Here is a 26,729-nt window from a genome sequence, read left to right as displayed (position 1 = left end):
GCTTGATTTTTCTTTCTTTCTAGCCTTTTATTGGCAACATTTAACATTTTTGTCTTCACTGTACTTTGCTGCATGTACTGTGGAGGAGGGCAGCACTTGAACCTTTCATTGTTCTCATCCTTCTGTGGTACCTGTAAGTTTGCCAGTCAACTATTACAGAGTTGAAATCCACAATATTAATTTCCCTATGGAAAGCATGAGAGTTAAGAAACTTCAACTTTAAGAATTCTCTGGTGATTTAGATTCGATGTGTAGTCTCTTAAAATCACTCTGAGAAAATAACATAGGATACCTTTTTATCTTAATGAGTAACTTATTTGTGAAATTAGAGAAGCCACTTATATTTTTTTTCTCCTTCCTTGGGCTCTCTTCTGTTCCAAATTTATTCCTGTGGGAATGATAAAATCTAATAATCTTTGCACCTTCCCTCTTTTCAGATGCACTGAACATAGTGCATGTGTCTCAGTCTCCAGAAGTCTTTCTAAGTGGCATCTAGACAGTGACTGAAGAGCTCATAAAACCTCCTTGAATTCTTTCAGCTTTTTCTTGCCCCTCCCCCTTTTTTTTTTTCTTAATTTGCTTCCTTCCCAAGAATTTTTTTAAATGCAATGGGACCAGAAGAAGTTAAGACTCCCCACACTCAGTCACTGCCGGTTTGCCACCACATCCCCAGTCATGTAGCCAACCTGAAGACGTTCTGCATGGACACCACACACCAAATTTCTGTTTTCAGATTTCACTTTCTTCAGCAAAAAACTTTGTGGTCCTCTTGGGAAAGAAGCATATCTTCTAGGAACTGCTCACAGGCAAGAATCAGCTAGTACATATGAACTCACAAAGAGCATGTCTGGCCACACAACTGCTCATGATGGTGGGAATTCAGGGCATTACACCAACTTGCAAAGGTAGGTTCATCACCGCAAACAACTGGAACTCCAGCTGCAGGGCAAAACAAACATGTGGGACCGGTATCACCTTGACCACAAAAACAAATCTGGGTTGGAGTCAGTTTAAGTTACTCCACCTCCCACCTGCTATCTATTTGTATACACAGGACACCAATTCAAACTTACCTTGTGTAGCACAGTAAAGAAAGAAATTAGTTCCCGGGTCAAGGCAGACAATAGCCTGCACTGTGCACCCCAAATTCTCCAATGACAGCCAAGGGAAGGAAAAGTAGCCTTAGATTTACAAAACTAATAAAGGCATCACTATATTCATACACTTTGTCAGAATGGATTTTGTCATTCAAAGTCATCCCATTTTTGCTGCACAGTACCCTTATCATGTTCTATATGGATGATGCTTTCAAGTTTTGTCTTGTCAGTAAGTTTCACCAGCTTTCTCCTACCTTTTGTGCCAAAGACATTAAAGAAAGATACTAAAATGAGATAGGTAGAAGACTGGTACTTAAAAAGCACTTCTAATAATCTTCCTCATGCTTCAGCACAACCTGCAGTCCTATTTTCTGAGGGCGGGTTGGGAGTTTTTTGTCTTTTTTTTTTTTTTAACTAACACCCAAATAGCACTGAATTAAATGTTTTATAGTGGTTACAATTGAAGAGATCTCCTACGGATTTTCGCACCTGTCTAGAAAATAAGTTGGTTATCTTACCAAACACATTTGTTCAGGATGACTTCAGTTCCTGTAGCTTTTTATCCTGTTTTTCATTTACCTGTCTCGTGTTATTTTTATAAAATTGTTATACAGAGCCTCATGCACATTTAGCCTGCATGCCTGAAGCTGCAGGGATCACTTTTGCCCCTTCAAGTGGCAGCGTCAGGAAAGCCGTACTGGCCCATAACACAGAGGAGTTTTCTTATGGTTAACTGGAGGGTCTCCAACACATGCTGTCCATCTGCACACTAATGCCAAGTCTGCACCCCCTCAGAGGCAGCCACAGACAATGTCACCAGCAGGAGGGATAATCCACCTGTTCTGCCCAAATGTTAGTATAGATTTTCTACACTGATCTCAACAGATTTCTTGAGCAAAAATGTTTTGTTTCTTCAGTGCCATCACCATCAAGAAGCACAGAGCACATACAGTAGGCTCATGTTAGCCCTTATTGATGCTGAATCTCTTTAAGTAGCATGTGAGAAAAAGTGAAAAATGTCTCACGTCCTGGAAAATAAAATTTTGCAATTAGTAACAGCTGATTTACATGTCTTACCCAGTCTCTGTGGAACCAACTTAATTGGCCCTGGCCTGTGCTCTTCCTTCCACCGCTCCAGGTCATCTAGCTCTTTCTTAGCAACTGAGCAGGTACAAAAAAGAAACAAATATATGGAAGTTAGAGGCAATACTAAAAAGCAGACAGTATCGCTAATTGTATGTAACCCTGAAGACCATCCAGTAACAGACAAACTTGTTCTCAAGGGATGCAGACATCCCCCAGGATGTTACACAGCCACTGCAACGATCAACTAACAAGGCAAACGTTTTGCCTAACTAACTCGAGACTGTATGGTGAGCAAACCCTAGGATTCAACCCCAAAAGCAAAACTAAGAACAGCTAAGGGACTGCTAATAGACTGCTTTTTAATGCCTGGGAACCTGTAGGTAAATGCCACAGTGTTTACTCCTGCAGGTAAAGCAGAAGTTGTTACAATTGAGATGTTATTGCTGCATGGAGGGAAATGCTTGTGGTGTAACGCTCCCCAGCAGGGAAATGAAAAGTAAGTAATTTTCCCTCCCGACCACATGCTCCCTAAATAAAAACAGGAGGAATGCATGATTCAGCTTCAAATTAGGACACTTCAACATAGGTGTCCACATGTGAGATGGGTGGCAAGTTCCCAGTTTAGCTGGTGGAAGTCTAGTCAACATAGCCAGGGGCACTGGCCATATGCTCTAGGATGGCTGGTTGATTAAAATGCTCTCTTGAGTCGACTGACAGAGGAAAAAAAACCAACAATTTCTTTCAATAGCCAGGCCAACAAAGCCTATGAAAAGAGGAGCTGTGTATTACAGTGGTGCTTCAGTTGCTCTAGGAGCTCATTTCACTCTTACTAAAACCAACATGATCCATATTTTCTAAAGGCAGGCTACAGCTATCTGACACCACCAGCAGCTCTCCTCTAACAAGACAAAGCCAGTTCCTGTGCAAGGGGCCTAAGAGAGAGACCAGCTTGTTATTTCACCTTTAAAACAAACACTTAGGTAGAGACTGGATTCAGTGAGGCCCTGTTTCTGCCAGTATCCAAGGGAGAAATATTTAGCACGCTTCAGACCTTGCACGCTGGTGGCACAAAGTGAAAACAGATCTTTATTAGAGTAGCAGCACCTTTGCTGTTAGTGTCAGAGTCAGCTTTAAGATGATCTGCTTTTATTCCTCCTTCTAGAATATTACGGTTTAGTTCAGGAGCAGTTCATTTTCTTTCTTGCAACCAAAGGAAACCCAGCCCCACACCATCCTGCTGGTGAAGCATTTCAACCAAACTCACGATGTTTGAGAAGAAAGGATTTAACTGCACTGTTTCCTTGAGGGCTCAAAACATGATGAGTGCTGACTGACACTCCTTCAGCTTTCATATCTTGCACAAATAAACACTCAGGAGTCTAGGACTGCGGTGCTTGGTCACCCCTGCATACGGGATTTCTTTCACAGCCAACTCTTGCTGTAACTTTGCTTTTTAACATATGCTTAATCTTTCTGGTAGAGGTTCAGGGTGTCCCTGTTTAGCTACTTTCACCAGCAAGACTCAAAGCCAAGCAAAAGTGAACTTATATCCACATGTATTTTCTGTCTAAAATTATCTTTACCAGCTTCATTAAAAGAGCCACCTACAATCCTTAAATAGAGATTCAACAGCCAACAGTGGTTCTAGTCGCTTTAGTCTCCACATGGGAGTATTTTAAAAAAATATTTTTTACTTGCCTTTTTTTTTTCTTTCCCCCCCTAACCTGGAGAACATTCAAAGCTGGATTCTCCAATCTGAATTCAACCCTGTAAAAGTGGGATAGAGCTAATTCCAGCCGAGTCTTGTAGAAACCAGTTTGAACAGCTCCAGCACCTTTTCCTGAACAAGACTTATTCTGCATGAAGTTTAGCCAGATGAGAAATTAATCTTAAGAAAAGCCTACATGATGATGGAGAATGCTCATAGCACTGACTTGACTGTCACAGCTACACATATAAAAGCACTGTAAAAATGAGGATAAAAGTTGCTAGGGCAATAAAGTGCACAAAATCCTAAACTTATTCAAGTAGAAATAATGTATTACTATATTAAACAACTCAACTTACTTTGCTGCAGCTGGTTTCTTCTGGTTTCGTTTGGAGTTATCAAGACATAAGGGCGGACACTAAAAGGAAAGAAAAAGTCTTATTTTTCCTGTCTGCAGAAAACCAGGATTAGAATGGGGTGCCTTCATCAGTGAGGTCAGTTTTCTGCTGTTGTAGCAAATAGCTTCATATCAAACCCAGTATTTATTTTGATTCAGCTCTTCAGGAATTTTTGGCAAATGCTCTAGAAATACCTGTTGTATTTGGAGCTGGCTAGAAATACCAAAGGTAAAATTTTCAGAAAATTTTAGCATACGCCATCACTTTTCTTATTCAAGTCTCATTTTAGACCGCTGACCTCAAATCTCATGCATTTCAAATCAAATCACTTCCTTGAACCAAAATGTTCTGTACGGCAGACAACTACTTCTGCAGCTTGCTCAAGCAGAGGAAGACCATTGCCTACTGGGAAGAGCACTGGTGCTGGCAGTCCCACCCCATACCTTGAGGGCACCACACCTTGTGGATTTAGGCAGCCTGTTCAAAAGTTGTCCAAGAAGTGTGCAAAATCATGCTGTTTGTGATGGACCTAGGCAACTTGCTTTCAGCCCGAGCCTCAGTTTCCTTGTCAGCCTTGCCTTTGTCAGGCGCCAGGAATTCCTTGGGCGTATTTATGTTGTTGTCATGCCTAAGATGCGACTCACTGAATCAGGACAAAAGCCCTGTTTTGTTAGACTTAATTCAAAACTCGGTTGCTGTCTCAAGGGGCTATCAATCTCACATGACGGCAAAGAGGCAGGACAGGGTTCAGAGTATGTAAGAGACTCGAGGTGATCAAAAGAGTGATGAAAACACATCAGTTCCACTTGCAGAAAACAAAGGGGGTTATCTACACGGTGTATTATGCAGGTAGGAGTTTACACTGCTCCCGCTCAGCTCTGCTGAGCCATGGGGCTGCAGGTTTACCAGAAACGCAAGCTCCCACCTCTCTGCAGCATTCGGCAGGGGTTTATGTGCACGCATGGGCACAAATATTTCATCTGACTTCATAGTGGGGAAGGCCCAAGGAAAAGAGCAGACAACAAAGAATAATGAGGGGCGAAGGCTCAGCCTCTTAAAAGAAGAAAGGGCCACAGGGGGTGGCTAGAGGACAAGCTAGGAAGTAGAGAAAGCACAGTTTGGCTGTCGAAAAGTAATGAGAGAATGAGGCCTGAGACTAAGCTAAAAAGGGGAATGAAAATCATGCAAAGAGATCAAAGTGCAAAAAGCTGCCTTCTACCATATCACTGTAATTCAGGGTTTGGGAAGGAAAGTATTTATATCCAATTACCTCTTTCTTTTTGAAGACTTATTCTAGGAGGATATGGATTAATTTATGATATTAAACTAGTAAAGATAGAGCTGCGAGCTTTAATGGTGCCATTTAATATGATCCCTTCCCTTCCTGCCAGCATACCCTGGTGCCCGTGAGACTGTTCTTCACTTCTCCACCAAATCCCTGACTCTCAAAGGCAGGAGCTAAGACAGCAGCAATGCCCCTCTGACATTGATGGCTCAACTGCAACAGTTACTTAAAAGAAGTTTTGACAACCCACCTTGCTTATGGTGTAACATTCCCCATCATTTATGTTTTTTCAGGGTTTTGGGTTTTTTTTATTTGACCAAGTAGTAGCATTTATAATTTATCCCAAACTGCCTTTGACAAGCTGCTGTACAGTTTATTGGTTTCAAGACATTTTAAAGTATTTTTTCTTGGCTGTTTCAGATATTAAGGTCATATTTCTCTCATACACAAAAATTAAGCACTTTTTATATTCCCCTCCCTTTGTCAGTGAAAAAAAAATGGCTGGAATAGTAGAGTTGCAAGGCTATGTATTTCCCCCCCCCAAGAAAACATCAGTGCATCTCCGACATCCCACTGCTTCACAGCACTAGAGGGCAGAAGAGTTTTTATATCATCAGATGTAGTTTTATGACTTCAAACAGTGTGTGTTTGGTTGATTTTTAAATTAGGAATCAAAAAGAAAGCAGGGACATCTGTGTGTCTGCACATGTATGAGAAATCACGGTATCAAATCCAGCCCTTTTTCCATGAATCATTTCCTTTATCTGCTTCTGCTTTTTGTCTGGAAAGCTGAGTCCAGGAGGCCATGTCAGGCCACTCTTGTGATATCTGACTGTGGTCATTACCCAGGAGCTCAGAAGGATGGCACATAAAATATAGCAAAGATCAATCGGTTTACAAAAGGGGTAGAAGTGACACTACACTTGGCGCCAGGGAAAGCTCTGCTCTGTTTTCCAGAGAGCAGTTTAAGAGTCATTGTGGTTAAAAGAATGCTTACTTAAAAGGCCAGTTTGGTTTCCATGTTACTGAAATAAAGGCAAAGTTAAAAGTCAAGTCTCCAGTGGGGGTGGGAAAGCAGGAAAAGGATACCAACTTTTGATTGTCTTTTACCTTGTTCTTATACTACATGCTTTGCTTTAGTCCAAGTTAACAGGGGAAGAAAAAAAAAAAAAAGCATTAGTGAGTTTATCTAACTATATAGTGTTCACCTTGGTCTCTAGAAAGACAGATATGTAAAAGTGTAGCTTTGGGTACTGGGTCAGGGGGAAGGATGAGCAAGCACACAGAAACTCCATGTGCGGTTGGTGAAAGTCAGGGTATGAACCGGTCCTTGCTTTTCGAGCCTACAGCAGGAGAGGAGCCAGATGAACTGTAGCCTGAGACACCCCACCTGCCCTACTAGTTCTAATGATAAATTTAAAATCTGCACCTAGTATCTCTTATTGTCTTGAGATATTTTTTTTGAAGGAGAGAAAGTTATTGCAAAAACTCACCACCAGCTTTCACCTTGTGTTTTTAGCCAGTTTGCAGGATATTGCATGTCATTTCTTTGTTCAGACAAAACCTCTGATCCAGTAAAGCCTATAAAACCCACTACATCCTGTCAATTTAATATTCCAGTCAGTTTCTGAGTTGCCACAGTAGCCATAAGTCTGGAGCAAATTATCCTACTTACCTGGGTAGCAATTAAGGAAATGTGAAGATTTGAAGCTATCAGTGCTGTGCAGACTTTTTGTACTTTATAACAATATACAAAGTGCTTCAAAATCCACAACCAGAAAATATGATAAAGAATTTAACTTTCCAGGTTCCCTAATAACGATTCTTATTGTTATATGACTTAAGTATATCTTTGAGGAAAGGTTTTTTCATAAATAAAAATACAGAAGTCACTGGAGGAAGCAGGGAGAACATCTTACACAACTTATAGCTCTTCAAAAAAGAGAAGCAAATAGTCTTTTACCTTCATAGATCATATTAAACTTGATGAGACTTTTTTTGGTTTATTTTCTCCACAGAAAATGCGAATGTGTTGACTAATTACACAGACTGAACAGATACTAACAAGAGTAAGAAGGTTATAATCCAATCAGAGAATGCATATATATTGAAATAAAACAAAAAGCAATTTCCAATGATTTTTCAGATAGCCATCAAATACCACAGTAGTGGGAAGATAAATACCTACGTAATGATACATACAAATAAATAGACATAGAAACACTTCAGTCAGAAGAAACATGAATAGTCACCAGAAATCTGAAAAGAGAGTTTACAGTCTGAGTGATCAGCAACACAGAGAACACTATGTCTGCAATCTTTAAATTCTGAATCCTGCATGTATACTCTACTCACCTAACTAGCACCACTCAAGGACACCTTTTCAATGTTTTCAGAGTATAGACCATAGAAACTTTTGTTCTACTTTCTTTCACGTTTGTATAAAATATTTTATTTCTAAAATTGAAAAAAAAAACACGAGAACTGCAATTCACCAATAATGTTTTTTGCAGTGTTGTGCCCTTCAGTTTTTCCTCAAGCCCGCTCCAGCCATCTACCACTGGAGAGCTTTCCAAATGAAGTGTGAAATAGTTTAAAGAGTTACAGAAGTAATGGCTGTTATAAACTATTTCCAGTTCCACTGTGTTTTATACTGTGAGTGCATTGGCACATGAATGCCACAAAGCTGAAATCTAAATATTTCGCTCTGCTGGGCAATACACTCTGTATAAGAGGCAGAAACCAAGGAGAATGTAGCTGGAGAGCAACACAAATGACTGAAGCTTGGGAAAGGACCTGGGCAGGTTCAGTCTGGAGAAAGGACTCAAGGGAAGATATAGGCGAAATACTGCATTAAATAATACGTTAAGACTGAATTTAAAAGAGAAAAGGGACCAAACTGCCAAAGATGATTGTCAAATCTCCTTGAAAGATACGCTAGCCTTAACTTTGAGATTATTTTAAGACCAATCACGTTCATGTCACCACAAAGTATTGTTTTCAGCAAGGCTCCCATGCTTGATGGAGCAGCCACAGGCTACTAAGCACCACGGAAAGTGCCAAATCAGAGGGCTACAAGATGCCAAATCCCAGTGAGCAGACAACTGTCCTGTAAGTATCCCTATTTCACAATGCACACATGGCCAGATGCTAACGACAACTGACAGCCACAGTCTGAGACCTCAGTCAAGCAATACGCTCTGTGCCCCAGCGGTGCCACAAGCAGAGCTCTGGGAGGGTCTACAAACCTTGCGTGCAGGCCTGGGGCTCTGGCTTTCCATCTTTATAGCAGCAGTATCTTACCAATTTGCAGCTCAGAGACAAAAGTGAATTACCGGGGCTTAACATTATACACTGTCTGATTCATCCTAGCTGCATGTGTGCTCTTAACACGAGAGGCAGAAAATAAACTGCATTAGCAGAAAATGTTTATCATCGAAAGTCTACGTTCATGGATTTTGTCCTGTGCTTGCCACAGGCTAGGAGTGCACTTAATTACCACAGTTCAGCTGATGTCTGGAAGCTTATTAAGCCAGGGTAACTGACTTCTGTATCTGGTCCCTCTGCTTTCATTGAAGTGGCCAACATTTTTGCCATGGTGATGCCTCAGGATAAGACAAAGAGTTAAATTCTGAAGAAGTGAACTTGCATGGGGAAAGAACAAGAAGGAAAACAGCAGAAGAGAGGCCCAGGAGAACGTATGAGTCAGAAACAAGCAGGAAAGCCACAGACCTGCAGTTCTGCTCTGCTGATGGCAGAAAAATCTTAATTCTCCAGTACCCACAAGCTTGCAGAGAAATTTCTGAAGTTAAAATTTGGTCCAAGGAGTAATACTGAAACTCAGAACTAAATTTCCAAGATGGGGCTCAGATTCAGCAGCTTGGTTTGAGCTCAGTGTGCAGCAGCACAGCAGAAAGAATGACAGCAGGTGCTTCAGCCAGCACCCTGTTCTGGACAACCTCAACCACCTTCTAAAGCTCCAAGGAAATTGCCACAGTGATGGAACAAATTAGGCAGCCAAGGGGTAGCTTTCAGCCCAGACGTGGCTCGCAGCACAGCTTTCTCTCTTCCCTGAAAACACCAACATGCCATTAGTCAGCATAAGCTCATGGGCAGACTATGCCAACGGGAGGCTGTGGCAGTGTAGTAGACTAAAATCAGGCCCAGCAAAGCCTGTGAAGTCAGATACAGCCATGTTTATGGTGTCCCCGGGTCTCAAAGCAGCTCAGTTACCTCAGTGCAGCACAGTGCCAGGGATGCAGCCAGTATGCCCAAGCCGTCTGGGGCACCTGGCAATCACCAGTGGTGCGGAGCATGTGGGCAGGGCACTGGGCTGGCCATCAACTGTGCCCATGGGCACCCGTGGACATGTCTGTGTGGCAAGACAGGCTGGCCAGCATCCCTGCAGAGCTGAGCAGGTCAGGCGCTGTATCACATGAAAATTAAGAGTTCAGCTAGTGACATGTTCACCTCTGCTTCCCTCGCTTTCTTTTCAACAATACATTTCCTTCTGCTCTGCCTCTGCACCATAGTATTTGTTGTCCTTGTATTGCCCCTGCCCAAACACAGTATCCTCCCATATATTCCTTGTTCATCATCTCACCACAGCTCCACATCAAGCTGTGCAAGGGAACACAGAATCATAGAATCAGAATCGTTTAGGTTGGAAAAGACCTTTAAGATCATCAAGTTCAACTGTTAACCTAACACTGCCAAGTCCACCACAATATAAGCCAATACATTAATTGCAAAAGGTATTAAAACAAAAATAATCAGCAAATTAGGATCGCATAAAATGGAACTGCTATGCAATGCTAGCAGTTTAGAGATAATGTATCTTATGACAGTCTAACATTTAATTATGGAAAATGAAATAAGAAGCATGAAAATGATAATTGAACAGCAGTCCCTCTGATACATTCACAGAACAGATTGGAACATGCCGGGGCTTGTGCAAATCGAACTCTTCCAAGAAAGCCTCCTAAAGGAGTTAGAAGGACTTCCCTCACTCAAGCATGATGAGGAACACACCAACCCCCACAATCCAGACTAATGGATATCTTAATGCATAGTTATCCTCTTACATAGACCCTGCCACCAAACACTTGGCTGGAGATAAGGCTGGCTACTGACCACAGTGAAGCCCGGCATCTCTGCCTCACCCTGCTGGGCTCTAAGTACATCAGCCTGACAGACAGAGAGTTGGGAGATTTCTCCTGCACAGCAAAGGGAGAGCTCAACTCTAAAGAAATTCTCCATAATTGGACGGGGCTTTGAGCAACCTGGTCTAGTGGAAGGTGTCCCTGTCCATGGCAGAGGAGTTGGAACTGGATGGTCTTTAAGGTCCCTTCCAACCCAAACCATTCTGTGATTCTATGATAATTGAAATTACCCTTCTAGCACTCCCACTGGTGGCAGGGCAGTGAGCAAAACAAGCTTTTTGCTAAGCACCTGCCTCCAGTTTCATAGATTAATTTGGTGTTTTTAAAAAGAAATTTCAAATCATGAAAGAAAAAAAATTCAGAAGAACTGTGTGTATTCTATCAGCAAAAGATTGAGAGGTCTATATCTACACTATATATATATATTTAATTATATTTTTTTAAAATTCATGATGAAGATTGGAAAAGGAAGGAAAGAAAGCACTTATGGATTTGGCTCTGGCAGTCAAATAATACAATTTTGTGAGTCAAGCATTCTAGTAACTCTGCTCTCCTTTCACACAAAATGATGAGGGACTGTACCAGCTGCACGACAATGTATCTTCAGATTTTATTATTTTGAATTTCATTTTTTTAATGGATTTTACCAGAACCAATGTTATTCTTTCCAGCTTTAAAGGCACCAAGGACACACTGCTCAATGGAGGCAGCAATTTCTTTTTCAGGCACCAGCTATAGCTTTTTCCTAATTTTCCCACTTTCCTCCACCTTTCCTTCTATACAGACTTTTGTTTCTGAATAGACAAGGACTGGGACAATTTGGGATTTCACTTTCTACAAGTTAATTTCATGGCACTTAGCAGACAAAGTGAAGTAACTCAAATGCAAGCTTATTATTATAAGCAGTTTCAAGCGCTTGTCATCCTGGTGATTTTTTCTCCATGGCCTGAAACCACATCCTATATATAACTGGAGGAGGATGTGCAGAGTTTGATTTCAATTTTGCATTTGAACAAGTATTTTTCTTAATTAGGACCATTTTATTCTCACTTGTCAGCCTCAGCATATCATATAAGGGCTTTTCCAAAGCAAGAGAAAAATTACCCTGTAATACCAGTTGCTTGCCTTGTACTTTTTAACAGTCAAGTTTGAATATCAGCCAGTGGATGAGACTGCAACATGCCACATCCCAAACATATTTCCTGTGTCCAGTTTACATGTAAGGTCACCTGATCCCACCCTGAGATGCTGCTCAGGTGTTTTCCCACTCCCAGTTGCACTGGAGCACAGCGTGAGATTAAGAGTTTGCATGGAAACAACTCACACAGAGGCTTCAAAAGAGACTCCAACTCACACTTTGCTGGCAGCAAAACCATATGTTGGCTGTTTCCAAAAAACAGCAAGAAGCACACACACATGCTGGAATAGAGCCACTCCTTGGCACAGAGGTATCCTGCTTAGGCCCCTCATGTTCCCTCTGCTACACATATTCCAGGAAGCCTTCTAGGTTAATGCTAGTCTGTGCATTTTTTCTTATATTGACACCCTATGACTTCAGCTCTCCAACGATTCTGTTGGAGCAAACCTTTGGATATCTCACAGCCTGAAAACCTGGACAATTCTGAGGGTGTCCTGGTAGTTTAGTTTTAAAGATCATGTTCAAAAAGAGTGATGGATAAAAGTCTGAGTCAGCTTTATCATTGCTAAAATGACATTTTAATCTGAGACCTTTCTTGAAATGTAACTTGACATAACAGAATAAAGATAGTAACTATGAATGAAACCATTAATTTTTGTTTTAAGAATAAAGATCTCCCCTTGTCTGCTTCAGTATTTCACACAGTACCTACCACTTTAATCTGGATTAGTTAAGGAAATGGCAGTTTAAGAAGCTTCATCCCATTCAAACTGACTGCTAGCATCTCCCTTCTTGAGGAAAGGTAGAAAACCCATCTTGTTCACTTCTTTTTTTGAGTATTCATTTTCCACTCATATGACATGCTTTTCTTTCCTCCGTCCTCCTCATTAACTACATACTAATGCAGACTTTAATTTGTACACTCCAGGTTTAGGAATAATTCTTTGTTACTACCTTATGAAGACAGAGAGAATCTCATATCACATAGCAAAAATATTAAGCAGTCCTTGCAGTAGATGCACAACAGCTTTCTCTCTGCAAGCTTCATAAAAAGATGAAAAAGGAAAGAGGGCTTTTAATTATTCTCCCAAAAAAACTTACTTAGTTTCAGGGGGGATCCCATCATCCAGTCGGAATCTGTGTGAATATATTTGCTCTAGCCTTAAATTCAGTGGGGAGCTCAGGCTAACTGATTAAGTATTTACCTAACCTGTACTAGGGGGTTTGCATCCCTGGCAAAAGCTGGTCAAAGTTATATCAATGGGAAAATTCTCGCTATCCACCACCACCACCTCCACCCACCATCCCTAAAAAAAAGGCAAAAAAGCAAGACAAAAAAATGCTAGTAGCACAAATACATAAGCAAACTAGGGCTGCTCTCACTCTACTGTAAATATATGCCAGCATGATGGCAGGCAAGCCACAGGGTCTTTCATGTTTGGAAGTGGCAGAAAATAAACATGAACTGTAGCTCAGGAATGGTTGTTTGCTCTCCTGAAAGTTGGTCATTAAAGAAATCTGCTGACGGATTTCAAAGCTACCCAGCTCTTAATAGTCCCTGTATCATTACAACCTAGTAGGCAAGCATTCATAGGTTACAATGGAAAGCTGCTGATTGCTGCTTGCAACCAGCAGCCTGACAGGTCTTTCACAGCGTGCCTCCACCTTCTTCATCCAGAAAGAAGGGAAAGGAAACTGAAACAGCCTTCAGTTTCCAGCTGCACTTTGAAAGGTGGGGGAAAAAAGGCAAGCTAAGCAAACTCAACACATCATAATAGCATTACATGCACTGTTACAACAGGTCAGAAAAGGACATTTGGGGAAAAAAGACTGTAAATAATTATCTTTGGTCAGCTAAGCATATTTGTATTAAGCACGTGCATAAAATACACACACACTACTTTCAGGTTTTATTTTGTATTATATCTGCAAGCTAGAGCTTATACAAGCTATCTAAGAATTGTCACTGTAACCCCAGAGATGGACTGAGCATAGATCCCAATAAAGCCTAAAATGAAATTGAGGGCTAAAGCTTTGGGTTTACTTTTGTCAGCATGAAGTTATTGGAAACTGTTCTGTGTCCTAGATTGCATTCAGATTAGTGCTGGAATGCAGCCTATATCCATCTCTTAAGCCAAAGGAAGTATTTTTAGACTTCCCAGGATGAAGTATTAGGAGACAGAAAACATGGAACTAGAACCAGATTTGAAATTTCACTTTGAAAAAAGATGCCGAGAAACAGACACCATTTATGCCAATATCAAACGTATAGAACCACCCACTGCTATTACACAAGGTGTAAGCCATGCTATCAGGAAGCCTGCCAGAACAACTCAGGTCCCATGTAGGAAGCGTCATTTGTAGGTAGGCTTCAGGCTGATCACAGGTGGCTCTGAGAGAATGAGGACATGCTGCTTTTGTACCCATTGACAGGTTCTCTATAAAGTATTTCCACCTTTGAAGGTGCACACCTTGAGTAAGGTGGAGAATAGGCACCTGATACACATAATACCATCTTAGTCGGGCTCCTTGTTACTTACTATTCCTCTTGCTGTTGTTGGTAGACCAGCGCTTGGCTGCTTCCCTCCTCTTCAGATGTTGTCAGCTTCTGGGTTTTTTCAGCCTCCTCTGTTTTGTTGTTTCCTCTCAGGTAACCCTGAGAAAAAAATGGGGTACTGGAGGCAGAAGGTGTCCTGTACCTGCTGCCTCCCCTCTGTCCTCTAACCCCAAACATTGCTTTGGGAGTACCGTGCCTTGTCAGAAACAAGTGCTGCCACTAAGGCTAGGGAAAGACTCAAAATTTTTGAGTTCACACAAATTGGTTTCATTTCCCTGTAAGACCCGCCCCTGGCTGGACTCTCAGCTGTAAGACACATGCACTAGTTTCTGAGTCATCCTCCAGCTGAAGCACAGTCTGATCATCTCAACCACAGCACCCAGGCAGACTGGAGTCATGGGGTGACAGCAAAGCTGACCTGTACTAATAAAACAGTCAAAAACAGTTTGTGCAGTCTTGGAATGGACTGCTTCAGCATAAGTACAGTGAGATTTGGCTGAAAGCCATATTTCTGACAATTTTTTTTTACCCCAGAACTTCAAAATTGCCTATGACAGAGAGGAATAACTCCAGGGGGGTTGCTGGTTTCTATTTTGCAGGAGTGTACAAGGAAAGATGAAAGCGAAACTAAAAGCTCACCCTCAGATAAATCTTAAGACAATGGTCCTGCGCAACTCCCAATTCTGCCTTTCAATTGTGCTCAATCAGAAAACTTTTTTACTTTGACCTTCCTAATTCCACCTGATGAATAGAGGACACATACATCAACCTCTTAAGTGAAAACATTGATCCCTCCAGTGAATGCATCTGACCAGTGGTACTGTATCTATGGGATCTGCAGGGCTGGGGAAAACCAGCAACCTTCTTAATATCACTAGCAAAATAAAGATGTTTGGCAGCTCCTAACCCATGAAAAAAAGAACTAGCAATGCTGTTCAAGCTTTATGCAGCAGAGCTAGGTAAATCCAGCTCCACACATATAGATCATGTCTCTTTTTGCCCTCAGCTGCTCAAGCTGCGCTAAAACCACATTGCTAAAGGGAAGCTTTTGTAGCCAGGTTTCTTGGCTGTCCAGATTATCTAGGTCTTACAGCGCACCCCACACACCCTGGGAAATTAGCAAAATAAAATGTTCACATGGAGAGCCTCAGGCTGCCTGGTGTTTGTGATGTTTGTGATGCTCCTTGGGGTGCTGTATGGGACCCTGTCACCAGTAGCACACCTCCCAGAGCTGCCACATCCAGCAGGATGTATCTCTGAGGGCTACCTGATGAAGACAGCATCAATGGTCTCTGCCTCCCACCGTACCCTCAACATGCTCTGCAGCAAGAACAATTTCCATTCGTGCATGAATCATTCTGCAGAGTCTCTGGAGCGCAATAGCAGTGTGTTGCAAGGGGATGAACTGATGCATAGTCCCTTGCGCTGCTCCCCAGAACTGTCTCACTTCTGGGCTGTGATGGGTCTAGCCTGGTCTATGAACACACAGAAACATTGTGGAAGAGTCCAGTATGGTCACTTCTTGGAGACAGACAGCAGAAGTTACCCAAAGGCCCTCTGCCTACCTTCTGACAAGCCCTGATATCCCTAATCCCAATCTCTTTTAGCTGCCTGTACCTTTAATCAGATTGCTTGCTCACACAGCTCGTTTTGGTTTGCAAACTGCTCAGGAGGCCAGAGCAGAAAATAAATGTAGACTACAACAGCCTCCTTTGCCTCATGTTGTTTAAAGCTATATGCTGTGGGTGAACGAGCGCATCTAGCCTGTAAGATATTGCTGGGTCACAGCTCCAAGGCAACTCTTGATATTGCAAACAGCCAACATAGGCAGGTTTCTTGTTTAAGGGTGTTTCAGGTTGGTCTGGGCAAAGGGTGTCTCCTCTGCCAGTTGTCTTCAGGAACTGCTGAAAGAGCAAAGGGCATTACAGCCTTGGACTGGATGTGGGCATTTATTCTTTACTTCTGCTCTGTGGGGAACACAGACATTTTGTCCTGGATAGTGATTGCACTCTTACCAGAAATCAAATGCATGGCACTTGACAATCTGAGTCATCCCCTAAGTTGTCCAAAAAGGTGTTCAAGTAGGCCAGAAGGCAAGAGGTTTGCTGTCCTCCTTCATGTGAGCTGCGAGGCACAGCTAAATGCAGGCCCTGAGGAACAGCTCTTAAGCCAGGTTCCCCCTCCCCTCCTCTTCGCAAATGTATGTGTGTGTATATATACATATATATATATAAATATATATAATGTACAAGGTGTTGGCAAATTAAGCATCAAGCTTAGTCCTTTACGTAGGACTGCAGGATAAATACATCAGGCGCAGAGAGACCAGAAGCAGTTCAAACTGATAGCAAAGTCATGTCTGAAGACTGCAAAGATTTGTGGGATAACAGATGTGCCTACAGACAACCTATTTGGTAAAAATCCAGCTTCAACATCTGGATTCTTCTTAACCCATGCAGATTTATGTATTAATAACACAAATTTAATGACAAAAAATTGATCATAATTAATGTGGCCGCTGCTGCTCTATCTTCAATCCCATATTGTTATGTCAAATTCAGATCTAGTATCCGTTGCCTCTTGAAATGTAGAAAGTTATGGCTGCAAATAGTAACTGTACAATCTAAATAGTTTACATCTATATTGCTCAAAAATAGGGATGTAAAATGAACCCAAGCACCAGAAGCTCAATCGCTTACATCACTTCAATGCTTTTTTATTTCTTAGCTCTGTTGTAGACAACCCAAACTACCCTTCTCCAGGAAAACATCCAGGCCTGGCTCTGAGGATGTTTCATGCCAGACATGACCCCCTAGAAAATCAGTATGAACGTGACTGCACCAGATTTAGCTTCCTCCACCTTAAACATCCCTCCAACACCGTCCCAGCAATCTCTGCATCTCAAATGCATCCAATGTACCTCTGTGCCATACTCTACAGTATGTCACTCATCAGCCCTTCAGTTTCATGCTACTAAAACACAACTTTTCATGGGCTGCCACCCATCCCTCATACTGCTTCAGACACATCGAGCTGAAATATCCCCCCAAATAATAATTTTCAGGATCACAGCAATACCACCTAGGGCTCTCAGGACACTTGGAGTTTAAGTGCTGTGTAGTAAGAACATGCATATTGCCTCTACTACACCTCTCCTAGCCAAGTCGAGGCTGGTCTTAAGCAACACATACATAAGCAATCTGTGCTAGCTGGATTTATGACAAAGGATCAGCCTCTGGCCCTGTTTTGTTTACTGTTGTAGATGCTAAATAGATGCTAAAGTATCTGTGCTTCCAAAGTATCAGAATGCCAATGTATTCAGCCTCCTGAAACATGTAAACTCCACCCAATCTCAACCCTTCCCAAATCCTCCATAAGAATTTTAATTCAGTACTTAACATTTTTCTAGACCCACTAAATACTGACCCTCTATTGTGTCCAATGGTTTATCTTACATCCCTGACTGGGTCTGATGCCGTGGCATTGGCCCTTGGTAGCAGGCAAGTGCCCACACAGCTTCTGGGTCCCTCCCTCCCCAGCAGTGGAACAGGGAAGAGAACAGGAGGAGTGAGAAAATTCATCTGTCAAAATAAAGCTTTTTTGTCTGTAAAGCTCTGTTGATTCCAGCTGCTAACAACATTTTTTTATTATTATTTTGTGGGAAATAGATAGATAGAAAATTATCTTTCTTTTGCTTTGAGAAAATTCTTCAGTGGAGATGTGAAATACTAAGAGTCATCATATTCCCTCCCTCATCTACATTTTGCATGAAAACACGTGTTCTTCTGTAGAGGAACATTCTATATTGAACCTTTATTTCCAACTCAGCAGCACCATGAACTATACCAAAATGAGAGATACCAGAGATCCTTTCTCACTATAGAGGATGCTGAGAATCCTGGTCAGCTACCTCATCCTTTGGGAATGTCCGATGGGATAAAACCTTGTTCTATGAAAGAAACAGTATTAAAAAAAAAAAGAAAAAGCAAAGTGTTTACAATGATGTAATGTACCCTACCTTTCCTTCCCAGAAAACACCTATTCCTTCTTCATTATTTCACTGTTTATGGTTTATGGATGTTAAAGTTTTGAATTTTAAAGTTTTTTTCTACAACCACAGACATTTTTCATTAAAAGCTAGGATTTTAATTTAATCCAAGGAGACTAGAAGTCTAAAGTCTGAAGAAAATCATCAAATTGCAGGAGACACTTGAGAAAGATAGCCAGGACACACTAGCTTTGCTACCGCCCACCTCTCTAGTTTTCCCAGGAGCCTGCAAATGGTATCAGAAGGCCTTGACTACTGGATAACTGCTTTTTCGTTCGCCGTCAGCTGAACTGCTTAGTCCTACAGCCGAGTGTGATGCTCAAGGGTTAACATACATAGCTTTTTCCCTGGATCTTTTGGCTAAGCAGGTAAGACACATAGCTGAATACACTGCACAGCATATACATGTCATTGATCATTGGGAATATCTCCCTACATTTTAGGGCAATGATAAGGGATGGCAAATATACCATCTATAACTAGCACTGCATATGGTGTTTCTATAGCATAATGACACATTAAAAATTGAATTTTTGAAGACACATTTTATCAAGGTTTTTCTGGCTGAGTACTCTAGTTTCCTGTACAAGTAGTTGTGAACAGAAAACCTTAAACTGAACAAGTAATGTTCAGCTTGACTTTTAAAATACTTGATCTGAAATACGCTTATGACAAGCTAAATATCTGAGCTCACTGTAGACCCAAACCAGAAAACATTAATATGAATGAAAGCTGTAGTATTACCTTTAGGTTTGTGCTCTTCACAGATAATGTTGCATTAGGAGCAAGATTACTCTTTTGTGAGGACAGTCTGTTCTGCAGCATTGGTAACAATAGTTGTTACAGCTCAGGGTTCTGGAGAAGAGAAATTTCTCTGCTCCCTGGAGAGGTAGCCCCAGGAGGGTGAAATGTCAACATCTGGCCAAGATTTATTCTTGTTTAGATTTAAGAATGGAGTTTGTCAGGCTCAGCAGAAAGAATGCCATTAACTTTGACAAGTGTGTGTGTGTGTCTGTGTTGGGTAATCTATTTAGGAGATGTAAAATGCTGCACAGACTTCCCATTTTATTGCAGAAAGCTGAAATTGACGGTACCTGTCAAAAACTATAATCTACTCTCTAAAAGAAAATTGACCCTTGCTTTCTCTGCAGTATCCTTCAGCACTACAGCAGGTCCACCTCTGCTTTAGCTAATATTATGCAGTGAAAAGGAAGTGGAGGCTGAAAATATAATTGACTTGATGTCCAGAACTTGCTAACTTGAGATCCTGAAAATTATCACTACACTTTAAGAGTATTTTTATGCCTGGAGAGTGCTATGCATATCTTTATTGCTACACAAATAGTATTAAATACAGGGCTATTTTAAAGGCCTGATGTTACAAACACAATCAGAACTACAAATGAATGTTTCATACCATTAAAAATGCCTGCAAAAAAATCTATTGGAAAAGGCAAAGTTAACTGGTAAACTACACAAATGCTATCAGAAACAAAGGACTCTTACACCTATTGCTCCAGCATTGTGACCAGAAGGAAAAAGTCCTTGAGAAGTCTGACAGTATTAAAATAGTATTTTGTAAAATTCCTGAATATGTATTTTTCTTAACAGTTTCTAAAGCAAAGGAGATTTACTTGTGAATAAATAATTTTAACCCTCTTATTCCTAAAGATACCTGAGCCTTTTGCCATATATACCACCTTCTCCAAGGAATAATTGTACACCTGTAATTCCTGAAGGCCATGGTTCATTTCAGTTTAGGATTTTGTATAATATACTATTCTGTGGTACCTAGTCAACCAATGGTGTCCTGCAGACAATTATTATAGTATCTAGAAAGAACATTTTTTTTGTTTAACGTTTCAGATTATGCTACTTGAAATATGTAGAAGTCCACAGCTCCTGCCTCTTTTTGCTTTTATAGTATATTACAGCAATGAAAGAAATATACAGATGCTTTTAGGAGCAATGAACTCTTCCGAACCTCTAAGCCTGGTGCAGTGGCTGGGAAGATTTATTCTTTATTCATTTGTATGCACATGACAATTCAGCAAAGCTCAAGTACTCACTCTACCAGTTTTATATGATACGCCTTATGACTTCCTTGATAACTCTCAATTACACTCTCTTCTCTGCCTGACCTCAGAAACTTTAATCTTTGGCATGAAACTTTATTCCCTGCCATTCTAACACCACTGCTCAGGTGCTACACTTACAGATACTTTGGAAACTCTCAGTGGTAAAGAGTAAATCTAAAAGCACCCCTCACACTCCCACCCCCAGCCTTGTTATCCATTTCACAAGCTTTAATCTGGTATCTGTTTCACCCGTTTCTAGATTCTCCTTCATTCCTGACAGATTCTTGCCAGCAGTGATCCTGACTGCAACATGGAATACTGCAGCACAGACTGTTTAGGAAAGTCATTTACAGGAAAAGTATGCAGACAATTAACTTAAATGGCATAACAAATCTGGACAACATTGCTACACATTAATAGTGACAATATGCTGGAACATACCAGTGTTTAGGATTAAATTAAAATAGTAATGGCCAGATTGTCTCTACCAGCACCATCCTGTGCATAGTGTAGCACACAGCTGTGCCATGCTGAGAGGAGCTTTGGGAGAGAGCTGTAACCAAAGACCCAGCTGCTTTCACTCCTCCCCTCCTTGCTTCCAAGGGAAACAACCTACAGTCTTTCATCCCTAGCAAAAGATGTATTTTCCTTGTGTTGATTATCTGGTTTGCTCTGCTTAATCTATATGCCCTCTGAGTCTCACTGTCTCAGAAACAGTAGTAGTACCATTGCTGATGATATGAGGAAGACATTTGGAGGAGTTGTTTTCCAACTCAGAGCTTGCCTAGATGTATTTGGATGGACCATAATAGTATGACCCAGTGTCTTTAAAGGCCAAATTTTGCTACCCTTACAATGACATGTTTCCTGAGTGCATTGATGGTAACTTCCTCGCAAAGGTGATCAAGGAGCTGACAAGGGGAGATGCTCTTCTGGATCTGATACTTACAAATGGGGAAGAACTTGGCTGCAGTGACTGCGAGACACTGGAATTAGGCCAAAACAGCAGAATCACAACCTTTAATGAGTGCAGATTTCCACCTATTCAAGGGTGTCAGGGATTAGCTTGGAAGGATCCCATGAGATATAGGACTGAAGAGAAGTCCAGGGCAGTTGTCTAATTTTCAAGGATCCTTACCTAAAAGCTTACGAACATTGTGACAGCAGGAAGTCAAACAAGAGTGGCAGGAAGCCTACGTGGATGAACAAGCTGCTCTTGACCAAACTCAAATATAAAAAGGAAGTATCCAAGAGGTGGGAGCAGGGGCAGGTAGCCCAGGAAGAATACAGAGCCACTGTTTGAATGTGCAAGAAAGAGGATCTGGGGAAAATCAGGTTGTTCAGCCTCACCTCGATTCCAGGGAACATTGTGAAGCAAGTAATTCCTGGTGGAAAAGTTGACCATAAGCCAGCAAAACGTTTGGGACTCCTCACACTCCTGTACTTCACATGGTTTTTATATGGTACCACTTAGGCAGATTTTAAATTATGGTTGTATACCTGGATATTATAGAAATTCTTGTAAACTGCTTTGCTTTTTGCTGGTCCAGAATTACAAAGCACTGTTAAAATTCATTACTCTTGATGCTCTGCTGATTTTTGTCCACTGAGTCTTTTGAAGTTTTCCAAAGTAATTCAGCTATTAGTTTAGAGCCAACCATGTGTATTTCCTACAGTTTCCTGTCCAAACACACATGGTGGCTAAAATGAGTAACTCTCATTCACTTTACTGTCCCATTGGACTCAAAGATGTTACTTTTATGAGTAGGTACTTTTCAATACAGGTAAATGTTGCAGAAGCTGGAAAAATGGGGTATTATTTTCTGCAGTCTTTCACTTCACAGATTTGCCCGTTACCTTCTCCTAGTTGTACTTGTTTTGCTTCTTTTTATTTCCTGCCATTTCAATTTTTCCCCCAAAGCAATGTTTCTTCTGTTATGGCTAATTATCTTTTAACAAAGAACATTGTGTCATCAGGAGAGGCAGATTTTTTTAACCAAGTCGCAATAAAATGCAGAATTGAAAAAAAAAATCCTTAAATACCAATACTTTCTGCTTACTATTTTTTAAACTGAGCCTGCTCATCAAAAAAAAGTAGTTACATGCCATTCTACATCATCTCTATGCAAATCAATGAACAAAAAATGATCAGTTGGAGGCATTTGTATTGTTATTAAAATAGGTTTTAAGATTACAAGAAGTTCAGTTCCACTGAAGGTTTAAAAAAATAACCATATATGATTGTATGTTATGTGTTCAGTAAGGAAGAAAAAAAGTTTCTTCCCAAATGGATCACCATACAACTTCCAGTGACTTCTATGATGTAGAAAGTTAAATTTATACGTCTGCCTGAGATTAATGAAATGCTATATATGGTCAACTCACCTTCATGGTTAGTAGCAGCTGTACTTCGAAAAGATACTTAAGAGCTGAATTAAAGCAGTTGCTGTTTGGTATTATAGGATTGATGAATCTCAACCACATACACAAAACCATGATATATGCTCAGAAAGATGCCTCAGAAGAGCAACTGTCATCTGAAATAGGAGGTAAGAAGTGTAATTCTCTTTGTTGAGTCACACCGTTTAGCAATCTGCAGACGATTCAATTCCATTGCCAGTACTACCAAGTAGGAGAGAAGGAAAACCGCCGTAAGGGCAAAAGAAGAGCTGCTACACTGCTGTACTGGAACAGGATAGAGCGCTTCACATTCTGCAGTACAGGGCTAATGGTGACTGACAGCTTCTGCACGTGACGTATCACTGGAAGATTTTCAGAAGAGTGAGCTATAAACCCAAGTGTCTGCATTTTAAGGAAATGAAAATTTAAATATACGGGAACATATACAGACATCAGCTAAGGTGGAAACATACAAATAGTAAAAAGCATTTTTTGTGGTTTTGTTCATGGGGTTCTTTCCCAAACTTTTATTTATCCTTTCCTTTCTGCCTTTTCCGCCTTCTAAAAATCCTATATTCTGAAGACGGCCATGAATAATTTGTGCGTGGCTTTCTCCAAAGTGTTTTCTCTCCTCCTTATCCTATTCTTTTAATGCACGCATTACCTCACACCCCTTCATCTCACTCACACACCCACCCCTGGTTGTCCTGGGATTTAGAACGAGCTGCCACCTCCGGTCTTCCAGCGCCTCAAGACAGTCAGGAGGACAACAAATGACGGGGACACCAGCCCCCGGCTTCGGCCCAGCGCCCCACCGGTGGCCGAGCGGGGCTCCCTCGGGGCCGCCTCCCGCCCCGCCGCGGCCGTGACGCGCGACCGGCGAGGGGAGGGGCTCCGCCGTCCGCCCCGGCTGGTTTGTCTCTCCGGCCGACCCGTAGCGCCCGCCCTGCTGCCCTCTCCAGCATGGAAGGAGCGGCGGCCTCCTCCGAGGGCCTGCGCTATGCCGAGTACGCCAGAGTCCCTACGGGCGCCGGCAAGGGCCATGCCGAGCTGGACCGAGGGCTGGTGAGCGCGCCGGGGGCTGGGTGGCAGCGCATCCCGCGAGTGGCGGCCGAGGGGAGGGCAGGACAGCAGCCGGCTGTGCCCCTCCGGCCCGCGGAGCCGGGGCGGGGGCCGCTCCTCCGCCCGGGCCCGGTGCCGCCGCGGGGTGCCCGCCGCGGGTCCGGCTGGCGGTTGGGCCCTGCCGGGCCGTGAGGCCGCCACCTGCCCTGTTTGCCAGCCCGGGGCTTTCACCCCCCGGGTGCGAGCAGCGGGACAGCGGTCGGGGGACGGGGCTGTGGGGGCGGGGGTGCCCGGGGCGGGAAGGCGGGCGCCTCTCGCCTCAGGCGCGGCAGGGCCTTCACTGGCGGGGGCGAGCGGGCCCGAGCTTTGGTTCCCCTGCCGTACAGACACGATACACTTGTGATGTTTCCACGTGCTGTGCAAGCTTTGTTACGGCGGGTTTGGGCGTTAATGGTTTTGTAGAGCGCTGTTTCAGGGAAGCGGCTCTCACCTGGTGCTTTGCAATGGGAGAGAGGCCGGGTGGCTCTGGAGTGGAGCCAAGGTGCCGCCGAAGTGTCCTGGTGCTGTGCTGTGGTCTGGAGGGAAGGGCACTGGAACTTCATCCCTCTCCTTGGTTCTGGTCACTGTGACTAGTTCGTGGGACAGCGAGTTCCCTTTAGAAAAGGAGAAGTGCGACAAATACTTGGATCGCTGCTTAAAGCACTGGATGGTGAAGTTTCCATGTTTTGAGAATGGCTTTAAAGATGTATTTGCCTTACTTCATTGTGTGTGTGTTGTTATATCTACTTTTTAAAAAAAAACATTTTTTATATCGTAGTTCTTTATAAGTTATTTATTCATTGTTACTACTGTCTAGGTCTAGGACTTCCCCCCCGACCCCCAAGAGAGTTTTTCTGTGTATTTAACAGCAAGCTGTGTAATCTTTAGACACTGAGTCTTAAACTTACTATTGTCAAAGTCCATGTACTCTCCCCATGGAATGCTAGCAGGGAAATTCCTAGTGAATTTTGTGGACTCTTTGGGTCATCTTACTTGTTTGGGCTAAAAATTGCACCTGGGGTTACCACGGCTTGCTCTGTTGGTAGGAGTTATTTTGTCAGATCCAGAGATTGAGGTAGGTCTTTAGAAGAGTAGAATCTGGATTGCTGCAATTGTCTGTTGAAATTTATTCTTTAGCCAGGCCTTTCAGTGGAGAATGCAGTATTTTTCAGGCATATATACATTGTAAACTGTTAGCGTACAGTTGGCAGTAGAAGCTCTTTTCACAGTTTCTCTGGATGGTGTCGTGTAGATGGATAGTGGAAGAAAGGACAGTTATTACTTCATTCCTGGCTAAGGAATTCAGAAGGAGGTTAAGCTATGTATAAGCAAATTCTAAAATTTGCCAGAGAGAAATAGCAAGATCAACCGTAGTGTTTTGCATCTGTTCCTCTGACGTCCTACAGAGCCCTTCTTGCCACAGTGGAAGGAAATAGTAGCAGAAGTCAAACAGCAGCATCCGCCTCTGGGGGCTGAAAGAGCTACCCTGAATCTACCTACCCTATCTTACCCTGAATCGTGGTTGTGAGCTGTCCAGGATGTTAGCTGAAGTCACTTGATCATGATCACTGTTACTCTGGTAGCTGGTTTACAAAAGCGTTCGCAGTTTGAAGCGATGAAAGAGCAAAAGTAGAAGTATAAAGAGTCTGTTCTCACAGATAACAGCAACAGGCCATTGTTAACACACAAGAGGGTTGATTTGAATACTTTATGGTAATGCTTCTGTTAGTGAATCTGTTGCTCAGGTACCATTTCCTATGAAAAAATAGCAGAAACTGTAGGCATAGCTTTATATACAAACCAAAAAAGTTGCTCTGAAATAAATGACACAAGAGAATTGGGTGAGTACAGAGAACAGCATCTAGCTGAAATTACTTTTAATTTGCTGTTGGAAAAAAATTCAGTCTCATAGGAAGGTAAGATTGGAAGGAAGGTAAGATTGGAAGGAAGGTAAGATTGGAAGGAAGGTAAGATTGGAAGGAAGGTAAGATTGGAAGGAAGGTAAGATTGGAAGGAAGGTAAGATTGGAAGGAAGGTATTAGATTATGAAATCAAATCTGTTGCAGATACTTCATAATATAATCCCACTTCAGAATGTATTCAGCTCCATATAATTAGGTGGTTTGCTCTGAAACAGTCTTCCAATAAGTTGTAGCTACTTCTCTGATGAATACAAGCATTATTCTAGCTTCTATGCCAAACAATCATTTATTTCAAATCAAGAATTTTTATTTAAGGAAAAATTTAGATTCAGAAATATTTTTGTACACTTGGTTAATATACTTGTGAATCCTATTTCTTAGAGTCATACAACACTTAATTAAAAAAAAGAAACAACAAAAAACAACAAACCACCAAACAAAACCCACCACCCAACAAACCAAACCTCCTTAAAATGAAATCTTTGGTCAAGCAATTTACTCTTCTGTACTTAGTTGAATGTAAGAACACACTTCCTATTTTGCTGATCTGTGATTAAGTATGGACTAACTACAAAATGCCATCAAACCCATCAGAACAAATTACTATTTTCTCAGCTTTTTATTCTATTACACTGTAGGTTTCTGAGGCAAAAGACTCTGGAGCTCTTGCTGTGTGTCTGAAAGCTAGTTGTGAGAAGATCAAAGCATTTTTCATTTGACCGAGAAGGGAGTTTTCACTAATTGTGGTA

At 41.9% G+C, this 26,729-nt stretch overlaps 2 protein-coding genes and 1 long non-coding RNA gene across 6 annotated transcripts in view; 2 read left to right on the top strand and 1 right to left on the bottom strand.

Annotated features, from left to right (window-relative positions):
* EPSTI1 (epithelial stromal interaction 1) overlaps nucleotides 1-14,881 on the bottom strand; it is a 48,130-nt gene extending 33,249 nt beyond the window's left edge. For 2 of the 4 annotated variants that reach the window (XM_037377962.1, XM_037377964.1), the window contains exons 1-3: nucleotides 14,415-14,877; nucleotides 4,251-4,309; nucleotides 2,175-2,258 (exon numbers count right to left, since the gene is read on the bottom strand). In XM_037377962.1, the coding sequence (XP_037233859.1) occupies nucleotides 2,175-2,258; nucleotides 4,251-4,309; nucleotides 14,415-14,608 (337 nt within the window). In that variant the 5' untranslated portion in view covers nucleotides 14,609-14,877. Of the gene's footprint in view, nucleotides 1-2,174; nucleotides 2,259-4,250; nucleotides 4,310-14,414 lie in introns of all 4 variants that reach the window. The other 2 variants (XR_005102745.1, XR_005102746.1) reach the window with 2 other exon arrangements.
* Nucleotides 14,882-23,860: 8,979 nt separating this feature from the next.
* The window catches only part of DNAJC15 (DnaJ heat shock protein family (Hsp40) member C15), a 28,378-nt gene continuing 25,509 nt past the window's right edge, over nucleotides 23,861-26,729 (top strand). Inside the window, exon 1 of the mRNA XM_037377049.1 lies at nucleotides 23,861-24,022. Coding sequence (XP_037232946.1) covers nucleotides 23,921-24,022 — 102 coding nt within the window. The 5' untranslated portion in view covers nucleotides 23,861-23,920. The remainder of the gene's footprint in view (nucleotides 24,023-26,729) is intronic.
* LOC119143131 lies at nucleotides 24,333-26,422 on the top strand. The gene is made up of 2 exons (XR_005102582.1): nucleotides 24,333-25,974; nucleotides 26,077-26,422. It is a non-coding gene; the product is annotated as an uncharacterized LOC119143131 (long non-coding RNA).

Source organism: Falco rusticolus, chromosome 2 (assembly GCF_015220075.1).
Source record: "Falco rusticolus isolate bFalRus1 chromosome 2, bFalRus1.pri, whole genome shotgun sequence".
NCBI classification, from domain to species: domain Eukaryota; kingdom Metazoa; phylum Chordata; class Aves; order Falconiformes; family Falconidae; genus Falco; species Falco rusticolus.
The sequence above is the reverse complement of the archived record's forward strand: the minus strand, read 5'-3'. Positions and strand labels throughout refer to the sequence as shown.